Source organism: Spermophilus citellus, assembly GCF_964194105.1.
Source record: "Spermophilus citellus genome assembly, chromosome: 4".
Taxonomy (NCBI): Eukaryota; Metazoa; Chordata; class Mammalia; order Rodentia; family Sciuridae; genus Spermophilus; species Spermophilus citellus.
Window position 1 is genome coordinate 54715876 of NC_138185.1, and position 15656 is coordinate 54731531.

At 37.1% G+C, this 15656-nt stretch overlaps 1 protein-coding gene across 1 annotated transcript in view; it reads left to right on the forward strand.

The window, feature by feature from the left end:
- Positions 1-15656, forward strand: part of LINS1 (lines homolog 1) — a 154802-nt gene that overhangs the window by 101928 nt on the left and 37218 nt on the right. Inside the window, exons 13-14 of the mRNA XM_081290167.1 lie at positions 2014-2142; positions 5619-5725. Coding sequence (XP_081146293.1) covers positions 2014-2142; positions 5619-5725 — 236 coding nt within the window. The remainder of the gene's footprint in view (positions 1-2013; positions 2143-5618; positions 5726-15656) is intronic.

Consider the following 15656-nt stretch of genomic DNA (forward strand, 5'->3'; position numbering starts at 1 on the left):
CCCCAGTCTTTTATTTCCTTTGAAACAAGGTCTTGCTAAGTTTCTGAGGCTTACCTCAAACTTGTGATCCTCATGCCTCGGCCTTCCAAGTTGCTGGGATTACAGGTGCACCACGATGCCCTGCTCAAGCAAACCAATTTAGACCCTGAATGCAGTCACAAGAATTCCTCATATGTAAGCAACACAGATCAAATGATAAAACTCTTGGCCTATGCAAAAGTCTGGTTTGTAACAAAATTTGATAAATAAAATTAAGTTTAATTCAATATTAGGTAAAATGAAGTTGGCTTGATTAAATGCTTATGGTGAGTGATGGATGTTACTCATCACTAGGGGGCATACTGCAGTCAACTAGACATCTTCAATGAAAACAGATTCTCTATATGTAAGAACACACTGTGAAAAAATCTGATAGAAATTATTTCCATTTCCATATAACTCAATAGTAGCTATAGATTAACTGTTGCTAATTTTAGGCTAATAATACATACAACTTAATTGGTTCTTTTTCTTAAGGATAGAATAAAACAGTTTTTTAAAGAAGATTTTCCTAGATACATAGGTTGATCCTATTATAATCCTTTATTTCTTCTACCTTTGATTTGATTATAATTAAAATTAAGTATATGTTTTATGTTGTGTAAACTCATACCTTTAGAGACAAAAGAACTACTAGGGGATGGCTGAATCACACCTCTGCAGTCAGTTGCCTGGGTTTGAATCCCTGACTTTATGACTCACTAACATATTGGTTAAAATCCCTACACTTGGGTCTAGGCTTGTAGCTCAGTGGTAGAGCACTTGCCTACCACTTGTGAGGCACTGGGTTCAATTTTCAGCACCACATAAAAATAAATAAATAAAATAAAGGTATACAACTAAAAATATTTTTTAAAAATCCCTAAACTTGGTCTCTTCATCTATAATGTGGAACTAAAAATAGTTCTTATCTCCTCTGGTTGTTGTGAGGATTACATAAAACAATTCCTGGTTTTCAGCAATTGCTCTATAAATCTGTTATTAGTGTCATACTAAGTCTTTTAGTTTGGCTTCAGGGAAACTGAAATCTTTGTTTTTTTAAGCATCTTTATTGAAATAGTCACCAAATACTTCAACCATTTTAAACATGTAATTTATTGGTTTTTAATATGTTCCCAGTTGTGAAATCATTTTTTTACCACCTCTGAAAGAAACCTTGTACCCTTTAGCATCACTCCCTGTGTCTCTCAGCCACTGGCAACTGCTAATCTATCTCTGTGGATTTTCCTTTCATGGATATTTCACATAAACAGAATCATGCGATATTTGGTGTTTTTTGTGTCTGAAACCTTTTACAAAGCATAATATTTCAAGGTTTGTCCATATAGCTATCCTAGTGAGTGTGAAGTGATACCTCAGTATGGTTTTGATTCACATTTCCCTGAAAACGAAGGATGTTGCACATCTTTTTGTGTGCTAATTGGCTATTTGTACTTCTTTGCAGAAAATCTCTTACGTTTTTATGCTCAGTGGTGGTAGCTTTCCTTAACCTTGATTTTTCTGATATGGTTATTCCAAATTCATTTGTTACTTATTTCATATGCAGTTATGTACTTTAATGGTTGTATAGTTTTACTATATCATTTTTCCCTTTTGGAATTAAACAAGGAATAAACAATACATGTGAATGTACACAAGGACATGCTTTTGTATGTGTATTTGCTATGTGTGTGTGCATCTCTGTATGTGTACACGTATGTCCAGTGTGGGGCAGTAGAAAGAATAGCAGATGATAGGGGTTAGATGACAACTATTCAATGCTGTCTCAAACGTAAATAACTTTGTCAATGAAGATAATACTTGGCATAGCTTCCTCACAAAGATTGTGTTTAAAAATTAAAGTGAAAGTGCTTTATAAATTTCAAAACATGCAGATGTAGGTTATTGGTATTATTATTATCATTATCATGTCCTCCAGTGATTGGGAAATGACTGCATTTGCTTAATGACCTCTATTTTCCTCTTGTTATATAGGATTTTCTAGCTAATGTCATCCACCACCTGGCAGCTATTAGTTTGATGAGCTTTTCTTGGTGTGCTAATTATATTCGCAGTGGGACCCTCGTGATGATTGTGCACGATGTAGCTGACATTTGGCTGGAGGTAAACATTTGCCTTTAAAAAATATATTAATAATACCACTCCTGGGTTTCTGTAACTGCTCACAGAAAGAATTGTCTGTGCACTATTTAGGAGGGCTCTTTTTCTTGAAAACACTTAAAGTCTGAGAATGTCTCTGAGTTCCTAGATCCTTCAATATGAAAGAAATCAAACCTCTTGGTTTTCATTTTCTAGGCTTCTCCATGGTGCAAGTGAAAGGTTAATTTGTGGGATTCCACTTATGAAAGTTGCATGCTAATGCTAGCTCTGGGAGTGATATGAAATATTTGAAGAAGGAACAAACTTTAACCTTTTAGAAGGAATATTTGGATTTATGGTACTCTGGATTCTCAAAGTTGTAAGGCACCATCTATCCATTTAAGCCAATGCTTGAATACCCCATTCTTCAGCCAAAATAATTCCTTGCTTTAAGGAAGGCAAGCTGATATTTTTTAAAAGTCATCATTTTCTAAAAGAGAAAAAGCGGTTAGGGTATTTTCTGAAGCAGAAAACCTTAAGACAAGAGTCTTCCTTATCCCATACCACATAAAATATGAGGAACAAAGCAACATTAGGACAGTTTTCTTGACCTGTTTCTGTGATACATCAGTTCCTGTTGACCTTAAGGCTGTTGCTGAAGGATCCTCTCACTGCCAGATCTCCTGCTGTATTTAGAGCAACATTTCCCAGAACCTCTTAGTTATTCACTTCAATATACTCATTTATAATGAACCCAGGGAAAATGATGCTAACCCATTTTGGTTCAGGATTGCTCCTTGGAGGGCTAATAACTAAATATAGGTTGATATGGAAGAAATTAAATTTAATAGACTCTTATTCTTCTTGATTGGAGTTCAGCAAACTTTTTGGTAAAGGGCCAGGTAGTAAATCTAGTTTTGTGGGCTGCATGTGATCTCTGTCACATATTCTCTTTGTTTTTTTCGTGAGTTTTTTATACCCCTTTAAAAATATGAAAACCATTCTTAAGGTTTGACCAGCTTTAGCCCATGGGCTGGACTGTAATTTGCCAAACCCTATTTGAGAAGTAACCAGAAGTCATTTGAAGCCTTTTCAAAGTACCTGGTTACAGTTAAAGTATTATCTGTGTACTAAATGTTGTTTCTACTTTGTCTGTAATTGTAATTAGATATGTAAATCCCATTCTGAGGGTCAAGATTATTGGCCATTTACTTAAGGCAATAAATGGCTTTGAAAAAGAACGATTGGGACAGATTTTTCATGAGTTACTGTCGGACTGTAGCCATCTCTGTTATAATTACCTCCTTCTCTGATCATGTCTCAGTAACCCTGACTGAAAATGAAGACCACATTGATCGGGACTTAAGACTTTTATCCTAGTCTGTGACTTCTATAGTCGGTACCAGCCTTATGCACTGTTTTGCTCTTGTTCAATTGCCTTTAATGTATCTCCAGTACAACAACACTTTAACTGTGTAATTAAGGAGAGTTATATGTTCAAACTAAGAATAAACACTGGGGTTTCCCCTCACCTTCCTCTTTCCTGTCACAGACACAGCATAACTCCCTAAGAGACTTGGGCAAATCATGTATTGTTTGCTTTCTACCCTAGCTGTAACATGAGAAGTCATATCTATCCCTTAGGGCATATTTTGAAGTTTAGCTCATTACTGTTTGAAATGTTCTGAAGTTCTTTAGTTAAAAAAAAAAAAAAACAGAAGAAAAATGAAATGTCAAACCTAGAGGTCCTTTCATGGGTAAAAAAAGAACAGCTTCATGTTGTTAATGATCATGAGTCATTTTTGATTCACAAGTCATGATTTTACTTGAGGTTCAGTGCATAAGGCTGGTACCTTCCATCAACAACTAGTGGTAGAGACAACATTAAGTGGTGGCAGGAGCCCATTTTCTAATATTCTCCCAAGGACGTATGCTCCAAGGCTTCCTTGGGTAGTCATGCTAGTACTTGTTCTCTAAGTCAAGTTCTAATTGAACCCAGACATGGTACCACTTTTGCCCATGTTTAGACCTTCCTTAAGATGGAGCGTATTAATCTTTCATATTCTTCAATACATTTGGTGGTACATTTCTTGTCTCTTGTCTTTTTTCTTTTTTTTTTTACAAGAAAAACCATACTCCACTTCTACAATTCTTATTCATATATAAGAATATATATCTTATTCATATATAACAACCTTTTGCTTTCTCCATACATCTTCCTGTTTCTATATAGTTTTCCCCAGGCCCAAGTTTGTATCTAGGACCCAACACTTTAATATATCTTGACTAATACTTAGCAGAGACGAGGGTCTGTCATCTAGTATTTGATCGTCCCACAGTCTAGAATGTGTTGTGCTTATTTTTGCTCAAGAGTGCTGCATTGCCCTTACAAGTAGGCTTACAGAGATTCCCACTCCTATGCACATCTCTAGATTCCCATGCTGGCCTGGCCTCTGACCTTTCAGACAGATACCCACTCCATTCCAATCACTCCAAATTTCTGGTCTTTGTCCTCGAATCTGCCTCCCACATAACCAGGTGTGCTAGCCTTCCATGTCAGCAGCTGGAGCTATTCCCTATGGGGCCTCTGCTAACCTCACAGGCTGACCATATCCTAACCCCTGAGTAAGTAGGAAAAAGCATGGAAAATACAACGTAAACCCTTCCTGGAGCATACATATGTTGTCTGTCTTGTTTAAGAACGAGCTTGAGCCTCCCAGGCAATATCAGTTCTGAGTTGAAGCCATGCTTCCCAGAGGATGGTCTGCATCCCAGCAACTGCTTCCCATCCCTCATCCTGCATCCCCAGTTCTCACCAGAAACTTTCCCCTTCAGCCTTGGGCTGCGCTGAATAGCGCAATAAACTATCCCCATCAATTAACCTTCCAATACTGCATTCAACATCCTTTTCCGTAATTATTCTTATTCAATGCGATAGTATGAGCAGTATAGATTAGCCTAAAATAAATAGGAAATAATCAAGTGCTTAAAAGTTTATTTTAACCAGCTGAGGGCCCCAAGAGTTGCTTCCTGACACCTCTTCTGTTATCTGCCTTGCTGTAAGCACCTTGATTGCAGCATTCCCAGCCTGACCTGGATTTCACTCCTATCCCAGCCTTTCTCCAGTCCAGCTCTCCTCAGAGTTAGAAGAAGATATTACATAGATGATCCCCAAATTAAATATATGCTGAGAATGATTATGCTAACTTCTAGTGATTTTGAAAGACAGGAGTTATATTGCAGTCATTTTAATATATCTTTTTAAGTCATTACATTAGGGAAAATTTCAAACACAGGGCAAGCAAGTAATATGGCAGACCCAGCCAACTTCAACAGGTGTCAGTATAGCCATCATGTTTAACCATGGGCCCATGAACAGCCCCTCATTTTCTTGGACTGTTTTCAAGCAAATCCTAGACATCATATCATTTCATGTATTAATTTTTGAAATCTATGCCACTATTACTTTATCTGAATGCAATTTCTTTCTTTGTTTTTAGTCTGCTAAGATGTTCTCTTATGCTGGATGGAAGCAAACCTGTAACACCCTGTTTTTCATCTTCTCTGCCATATTTTTCATCAGCCGTCTCATTATTTTCCCCTTTTGGTGAGTAGACAAGGTTCCATGCTCTGTGTTTGGTCAGTGTGCTAAGGTGGCCTGGGTGCATTCTTACATCAGAACATTACCCTTTCTGTCCTTACTTTGATCTCCAGTTATTTGTTCCAAGTTCAGTTGAAGAAAAGAATATTATGAAGTTATTTTTATTTAAAGAGCATGAAATTTTTAATAGTTTAAATTTTTATAAATAATTTTAAAAAACACACTCCTGTGCAGAGAGGCTTATTACAAAGGGAGATGGAGAGTATGTAACCCAATGTGTGAACAGCAGTTCTTATTCCATGTCTTGGTGAACAGCAATTCTTACTCTGTGTCTTGTTTCATGACTAAGATCTTCCTTTGTGATTAACAGCTTTTCCATTTTTATCAATGAAAAGTCATTGGCCAATCATGGGGTCTCCAGAACAAAGGCATGCTCCATGTTATAATACTTACAGCCCTTAAGTGCCAGCTGCTACACTAGGTTTTGTACATATCTTGGTTCTAGTCTACACAACAAATCTTAAAAGATAGGTAATATCATTCCAACTTCTCACATAAGGAAACTAAAGCTCATTTCATTCTCTGTGAAACAATTTGGTTTTAGAAATAATTGGGGTATACTTTTGATACTGATTGGCTTTTGATCAGTCTGTTGGTTTTGTTTAGCCATAGACCGGCAGTGAAAGACCTATATTATGTCTCCCATAGCTGTCCTTCCTTTGCAAGCATAATTTCTCATGTCTTGATTGACAGAAACCAGAGTAAACATGTGGGGAAGGTTTGGATGGCTTGAAAGGAACAGCCTTTTTTTTTTAGTTTTATTGATTTTATTTTTTAAATGCACAACAGCAGAATGCATTACAATTCTTATTACACATATTAAAGTACAATTTTCATATCTTTGTATATAGAGTATGTTCATGCCAATTCATGCCTTTATATATGTACTTTGGTTTTTTGCATTACAATTCTTATTACACATATATACCACAATTTTTCATATCTCTATTTATACATAAAGTATGTTGAAACCCAATTCAAGTCTTCATACATGTACTTTGGGTAATGATGTCCATCACATTCCACCATTCTTGCTAATCCCCTACCCCCTCCTTTTCCTTTCCACCTCTCTTCCCTATCTAGAGTTCATCTATTTCTCCCATGCTCCCCCTTCCTACCCCACTATGAGTCAGCCTCCTTATATCAGAGAAAACATTCGGCATTTTTTGGGGGGGGGGGCGGGATTGGCTAACTTCACTTAGCATTATCTTCTCCATTCATTTACCTGCAATTTTATTTTTTTTATTCTCTTTTAATGCTGAGTAAATTTCCATTGTGTATATATGCCACATTTTTTTATCCATTCATCCACTGAAGGGCATCTAGGTTGGCTCCACAGTTTAGCTACTGTGAATTGTGCTGCTATAAACATTGATGTGGCTATATCCCAGTAATATGCTGTTTTTAAGTCCTTTGGGTATAGACCAAGGAGAGGGAGGGAAAGTTGGGTCAAATGGTGGTTCCAAGGAATCTCCATACTGCTTTCCATATTGGCTGTACCAATTTGCAGTCCTACCAGCAGTGTATGAGTGTACCTTTTTCCCCACATCTTCGCCAACACTTATTGTTGTTTGTCTTCATAATAGCTGCCATTCTGATGGAAGTGAGATGATATCTTAGAGTAGTTTTGATTTGCATTTCTCTTATTACTAGAGATGATGAGCATTTTTTCATATATTTGTTGACTATTTATATATTCTCTTCTGAGAAGTGTCTGTTCAGGTCCTTGGCCCATTTGTTGATTGGTTTATTTGTTTTTTCGGTGCTTAACTTTTTGAGTTCTTTATATATCCTAGAGATTAGTGTTCTATCTGATGTGTAAGGGGTAAAAATTTGCTCCCAGGATTTAGGCTCTCTGTTCACCTCACACATTGTTTCTGTTGCTGAGAAGAAAGTTTTTAGTTTGATTTCATCCCATTTATTGATTCTTGGTTTTAATTCTTGTGCTATAGGAGTCTTATTAAGAAAGTTGGGATCTAATCCCATAAGATGAAGATTAGGACCTACTTTTTCTTCTATTAGATGCAGAGTCTCTGGTTTAATTCCTAGGTCCTTGATCCATTTTGAGTTAAGTTTTTTGCATGGTGAGACATATGGGTTTAATTTCATTTTGTTGCATATGGATTTCCAGTTTTCCCAGCACCATTTTTGAAGATACTATCTTTTCTCCAGTACATGTTTTGGGCACCTTTGTCTAATAATAAGATAATTGTAATTTTGTGGGTTAGTCTCTGTGTCTTCTATTCTGTACTATTGTCTACCAGTCTGTTTTGGTGCCAATACCATGCTGTTTTTGTTACTATTTCTCTGTAGTATAGTTTAAGTTCTAGTATAGCGATGCCACCTGCTTCACTCTTCCTGCTAAGGATTGCTTTAGCTATTCTGGGTCTCTTATTTTTCCAGATGATTTTCATGATTGCTTTTTCTATTTCTATGAGGAATGCCATTGGGATTTTGATTGGAATTGCATTAAATCTGTATAGTGCTTTTGGTAGTATGGTCATTTCGCCAATATTAATTCTGCCTATCTAAGAGAAAGGTAGACCTTTTCATCTTCTAAGGTCTTCTTTGATTTCTCTCTTTAGGGTTCTGTGGCTTTCATTTTATAGATCTTTCACCTTTTTTGTTAATAAGATACTTGATTCCCAAGTATCTTATTTTATTTATTTTTTTGAGGTTATTGTGAATGGGGTAGTTTTCCTCATTTCCTTCTCAGAGACTTTGTCACTGATATACAGAAATGCCTTTGATTTATGGGTGTTGATTTTATATCCTGCTATTTTGCTGAATTAATTTACTAGTTCTAGAAGTTTTCTGGTGGAGTTTTTTAGGTCTTCTAAGTATAGAATCATATCATCAGCAAATAGTGCTAATTTAAGTTCTTCTTTTCCTATACCTATCCCTTTGATTTCTTTTGACTGTCTAGTTGCTCTGGACAGTGTTTCAAGAACTATGTTGAACAGAAGTGGTGAAAGAGGGCCTCCCTGTCTTGAGGAACAGCCTTTAACCCATCTTAGTGCAGGGCTAGTCTGGATACTTCAGATCCCCTCAACAGAAGAATTGGTACTATTGAAGATTCTTGGATCCCAGAAAGATAGATGGAGACTCTGGTTCTAAGCCTCATCCTAGGTGAATGGATAGTACCCTTAATTAACACCCAGGGCGTGTCTGGCCAGAGGCAAGCCTGCTGCATTCTCTCTACCTTGGCTAGGTGTCTTGCATTTTCTGGACAGGAGCAGCCCAGTGCAGTGGTTAAGTTCTTGGATGTGACTCAGGCCTGGATTCAGGCCTGTGATCTTGGATAGATTAGGTCATCTCTCAACTCCTCTGTTTTCTTATTTTTAAAATGGAAATAAGGGTTTACACAAGGATTACCAGAAGTAATACACATAAAATAGTTCTAGTAAAATGTCTGGTACTTAGGCAGCATTTATTTAATCTTTACTATTATTGCTAGAATTATTAATGAGTATTTCAAAATTTGGAGTTTAATCTAGAATCAAATTCAAGATATATGCCTCATACATTCCTTGGTTGATAAATCACATTACTGTCACTTTTGCTTTGACTGAACAAGTATGTTTGTGAAATTACAGTGTTGTATGATAGCAATTATTCGTTATCATTATTATTATTACTATCACCATCATCATTGTTGTTTTTGCAATACTGGAGATTGAATACAGGTTCTCACTCATGCCAGGCAACCATTGTACCACTGAGCTATAGCCCAGGCATTGGTAGCATTTATTGATGAGATAAATGTTGACTTTCAGTTGGAGATAGATTTTTGGTGTGATTTTTATGGCAGTGTAAGTCCAGCACTTTCCCCACTATGCATCTCATATCCAAAGACACCACACATTCCAGTTGTCTCTGGCTACATAACAAACCATCTGAACATTGATGGAGAAATTTTTCTCCTGTAAAGAGCTAGAGAATTAAGATTTTAGGCTCTTAAGGCCATATATCATCTTTGTTCAATATTTTTTTTGTTTTGTTTTGTAACTCTTTAAAATGTACCAAGCCATTTTTAGCCCACAAGCTGTATAAAAACGTGGTGCAGGCCAGAATTTATCCACAGTCAATAGTTTACAGACCTCTCTCTTAAAACAACAACATCACAATGGTAATGTTTCAACATTACAACCATCTCTAATGGTTCTTAAAGTTGATTAGCCTTAGCTAGATGGTTTTCAATTAGGTGTCTCATATGGTTACAATCAGATGGTGGCTGGGTGGTTGGGTAGTGAGTGGCTAGTGTTGGAATTTTCTTGAAGCCTTCCTCAGACACATATTTGAAGTAGCATCAGCTGTTAGACTCTTTGCTGGCTGAGATCTGAGCTGGAGCTGTAGACTGGAGCTCCTCAGATGACCCCTTCCATGTGGGCTTGGCCTCTTTATAGCACAGCAGCTGCATTCATGCATGAGCATTATGAGAGAGGTAGGCAGACACTATCCTTCTAGAACTCTGCCTCAGAAGTCTTATCATGTCTCTTCCTACTCCTTGGTCTTGGTTGGAACCAGATCCCTAAGGCCAGCTCATAATCAAAGGAAGGAAACTTTGTTTCTTGATGTAAATTGTTTCCAAGAATTGGCAGACCTGTTTTTAAAAAACACATCATAGAAGCTCTCAGTTCAGAGAACTCTGTGAGAAATTTATATGCTATTGCTTCTGGGTTGGCTTTTCATTTAGCAATGGAGAACATTCATCTCAGATTTTTCCTATGTCTCAAATAAACAAGCCTGTTTGCTTCCATAACAGTCAAACACAGTGGAGGGGTTGACTGTGGAGATAGTGCACTACTTTCCCACACACTTCAACATTAAAAATCCTAGACTTAGGAACTTATTCTCCTGCCAGAATTTCTGAATTTCAAGAAGAATTAGTTACATGCATTTGACATTTTCTTGATCTGAGAACTGAATTCACCAGTCCACTACAGAGGGCAGCAAGAACCACTGTTTGCCATCTTCAGTTGAATTATGAATAAACAATATAACAGACTTAACTATAAGATTTTTTGCTGGTAAAAATATTTCTTTACTGACATTGACTGATTTTCATTGCTTGAAAAGTTGAGCAAAATCCCACCAAGCCATTGGCAGAAAGGGAGCTTCTCTCCAATGACATTATACTACCCTAGCTGAGCCTCCCAGCAGCTTGGACTTGTTACATAATCATCTTGATGGTGCCCAAGAGGAAAACTGAATTTCTTATTGTCAGCCTGGTTCCACCCACCTGTCCAAAACTTGTAACTCTGTAGATGGATTTCTCAAGGATATTTATTCAGTCTAGATTTAATGGGAATCCACCATGGGCCATGTGTGGATAACAGATGCATCAGAAGGCAGCTCAGCTAATGGACTTAGATCCAGACAGTTTTTAGGTGCTAAGGGGGCTGTTTGCAATCTAGTTGCTCTGTTCTTCCCAGTTGCTCTTGTTGCACATTTTGTGATGAGATACAGTGTAGGGTAGGAGAAAGCCCAGTTAGGTTCTACTTGTCTGAGATTTGTCTGAAAGCCTTTAGAAAAAGAACTGGGGCTTATACATCACACTCATTTTTTTCTTTCACTTCCCCAAGCTTCAAGCATGTTTGCTTTTCCCCAAGGGTTCTCCCTTTTGTACTTCTGCAACTGCAACACCGGTGTCCATTCCTCTTGCTATGTCTGAGGAGCCTATTTAGCTGATTATCAATCAGTGTTAGCAAGAGTTGATTGCATTGCTCTTCTAAGCATTGTTTCATTCATGTTAGGCAGAAATCCAAACTGGCATTGGTCAAATTTCTTTGATTGCCTATAATCCCATTTGTTTGCATTTTTATTTGAAACCATCTAAATTATAGGCTTACATTTTTTATATTGTATTCCCAACTTTTATTTTCAAATAATGTGTATATTTTTGAATTATTGAATGTATTTATCCACTTGAACATTATACAAATACTACCAGATAATCAGTGGGCTAGAAAGACCTTTCTTTGCTTAACCATTCCCCTGCCTCCTGACAGTTTGCTCTATCAATTACAAGAGCTAATATTAATTTTCTCCAGACTAATTGATCTGAAGGGAAGGTGTACTATTTTGCTGATTTGCAATCTGAGAGTTGAATATTCATTTATCACAGCACAGCCCTCAGGTGCCAGTGTAGCTTATTGCTTTGTGGCTTGAACTCACCCAGAGCTAGGTGTTGTAAAGAGTAGGAGGAGTGGGAGATAAAGTTCTTAGCCTCTGAGAATGCCTACTGGCAGTAGAAGAGATCTTTGTATCCACCCCTTATTTATATAAAAACTCTTATTAGTGACCTGTGATTCTCAGATGTTTCAAAAAGAAAACATCAAAATATTCGAAACTATAAATAATATTCAAATACCTGGCTTGCTTATCTCCAAGAGAATATATGCTTGTGGTTATCTTATTTCTCCACCACTGGTCACTGGATTTCAGATCTCAGCTTTTGATGAGTAGTAAAGAAAATCAGTACCCTGGGAAGCCCATATGTGAAAGGGAATTTTATGGATGATGGGACCATAGAAACACTTGGAATGGCTTGTAAAGAAAGAAGAGTTTTAATTTCATTGATTTCCGCTCTGATTTTAATTATTTCTTGCCTTCTGCTACATTTGCTGTTGTTTTGCTCTTCCTTTTCTAGGGCTTTGAGATGAAGTGTGAGCTCATTTATTTGTTGGTTTTTTCTTTTTTTGAGGAATGACCACCAGGCAATGAATTTTCCTCTTAAAACTGCTTTCATTGTGTCCCATAGATTCCGATATGTTGTGTCTGTATTTTCATTTATCTCTAAGAATTTTTTGATTTCCTCCTTTATGTCTTCTGTAACCCATTGATCATTCAGTAACATATTGTTCATTTTCCATGTGATGTAGGATTTTTCCTTCCTTCTTTTATCATTGATTTCCAGTTTCATTCCATTATGATCAGATAAAATGCAAGGTATTATCTCCACCCCGACCTTTAGCCATGCTAATGAAGAGAAGAAGAGAGAGAACTCAAATTACTAACATACGGGATGAAAAAGGCAATATCACAACAGATGCTACAGAAATACAGAAGACAATTAGAAATTATTTTGAAAACCTATATTCCAATAAAATAGAAGATAGTGAAGACATCGATAAATTTCTTAAGTCATATGATTTGCCCAGACTGAGTCAGGAGGATGCACACAATTCGAACGGACCAATATCAATGGATGAAATTGAAGAAGCCATCAAAAGACTACCAACCAAGAAAAGCCCAGGACCGGATGGGTATACAGCGGAGTTTTACAAAACCTTTAAAGAAGAATTAATACCAATACTTTTCAAGTTATTTCAGGAAATAGAAAAAGAGGGAGCTCTTCCAAATTCATTCTATGAGGCCAACATCACCCTGATTCCGAAACCAGACAAAGACACCTCAAAGAAAGAAAACTACAGACCAATATCTCTAATGAACCTAGATGCAAAAATCCTCAATAAAATTCTGGCAAACCGAATACAAAAACACATCAAAAAAATTGTGCACCATGATCAAGTAGGATTCATCCCTGGGATGCAAGGATGGTTCAATATACGGAAATCAATAAATGTTATTCACCACATCAATAGACTTAAAGATAAGAACCATATGATCATCTCGATAGACGCAGAGAAAGCATTCGACAAAGTACAGCATCCCTTTATGTTCAAAACATTAGAAAAACTAGGGATAACAGGAACTTACCTTGACATTGTAAAAGCTATCTATGCTAAGCCTGAGGCTAGCATCATTCTGAATGGACAAAAGTTAAAGGCATTCCCTCTAAAATCTGGAACAAGACAGGGATGCCCTCTATCAACACTTCTATTCAATATAGTTCTCGAAACACTGGCCAGAGCAATTAGACAGATGAAATAAATTAAAGGCATAAAAATAGGAAAAGAAGAACTTAAATTATCACTATTTGCAGATGACATGATTCTATACCTAGAAGACCCAAAAGGGTCTACAAAGAAACTACTAGAACTAATAAATGAATTCAGCAAAGTGGCAGGATATAAAATCAACACGCATAAATCAAAGTCATTTCTGTATATCAGTGACAAAACTTCTGAAACGGAAATGAGGAAAAACACTCCATTCACAATATCCTCAAAAAAAATAAAATACTTGGGAATCAACCTAACAAAAGAGGTGAAAGATTTATACAATGAAAACTACAGAACCCTAAAGAGAGAAGTAGAAGAAGATCTTAGAAGATGGAAAAATATACCCTGTTCATGGATAGGCAGAACTAACATCATCAAAATGGCGATATTACCAAAAGTTCTCTATAGGTTTAATGCAATGCCAATCAAAATCCCAACGGCATTTCTTGTAGAAATAGATAAAGCAATCATGAAATTCATATGGAAAAATAAAAGACCCAGAATAGCAAAAGCAATTCTAAGCAGGAAGTGTGAATCAGGCGGTATAGCAATACCAGATTTCAAACTATATTACAGAGCACTAGTGACAAAAACAGCATGGTACTGGTACCAAAACAGGCGGGTGGACCAATAGTATAGAATAGAGGACACAGAGACTAATCCACAAAGTTACAACTATCTTATATTTGATAAAGGGGCTAAAAGCATGCAATGGAGGAAGGATAGCATCTTCAACAAATGGTGTTGGGAAAACTGGAAATCCATATGCAACAAAATGAAACTGAATCCCTTTCTCTCGCCATGCACAAAAGTTAACTCAAAATGGATCAAGGAGCTTGATATCAAATCAGAGACTCTGCGCCTGATAGAAGAAAAAGTTGGCTCCGATCTACATATTGTGGGGTCGGGCTCCAAATTCCTTAATAGGACACCCATAGCACAAGAGTTAATAACAAGAATCAACAAATGGGACTTACTTAAACTAAAAAGTTTTTTCTCAGCAAGAGAAACAATCAGAGAGGTAAATAGGGAGCCTACATCCTGGGAACAAATTTTTACTCCTCACACTTCAGATAGAGCCCTAATATCCAGAGTATACAAAGAACTCAAAAAATTAGACAATAAGATAACAAATCACCCAATCAACAAATGGGCCAAGGACCTGAACAGACACTTCTCAGAGGAGGATATACAATCAATCAACAAGTACATGAAAAAATGCTCACCATCTCTAGCAGTCAGAGAAATGCAAATCAAAACCACCCTAAGATACCATCACACTCCAGTAAGATTGGCAGCCACTATGAAGTCAAACAACAACAAGTGCTGGCGAGGATGTGGAGAAAAGGGTACACTTGTACATTGCTGGTGGGACTGCAAATTGGTGCGGCCAATTTGGAAAGCAGTTTGGAGATTCCTGGGAAAGATGGGAATGGAACCACCATTTGACCCTGCTATTGCCCTTCTCGGACTATTCCCTGAAGACCTTAAAAGAGCATGCTACAGGGATACTGCCACATCGATGTTCATAGCAGCACAATTCACAATAGCTAGACTGTGGAACCAATCCAGATGCCCTTCAATAGATGAATGGATAAAAAAAATGTGGCATCTATACACAATGGAGTACTATGCAGCAATAAAAAATGACAAAATCATAGAATTTGCAGGGAAATGGATGGCACTAGAGCAGATTATGCTTAGTGAAGCTAGCCAATCCCTAAAAAACAAATACCAAATGTCTTCTTTGATATAATGAGAGCAACTATGAACAGAGCAGGGAGGAAGAGCAGGAAGAAAAGATTAACATTAAACAGAGACATGAGATGGGAGGGAAAGGGAGAGAAAAGGGAAATTGCATGGAAATGAAGGGAGACCCTCATTGCTATACAAAATTACATATAAGAGGTTGTGAGGGGAATGGGAAACTAAACAAGGAGAGAAATGAATTACAGTAGATGGGGTAGAGA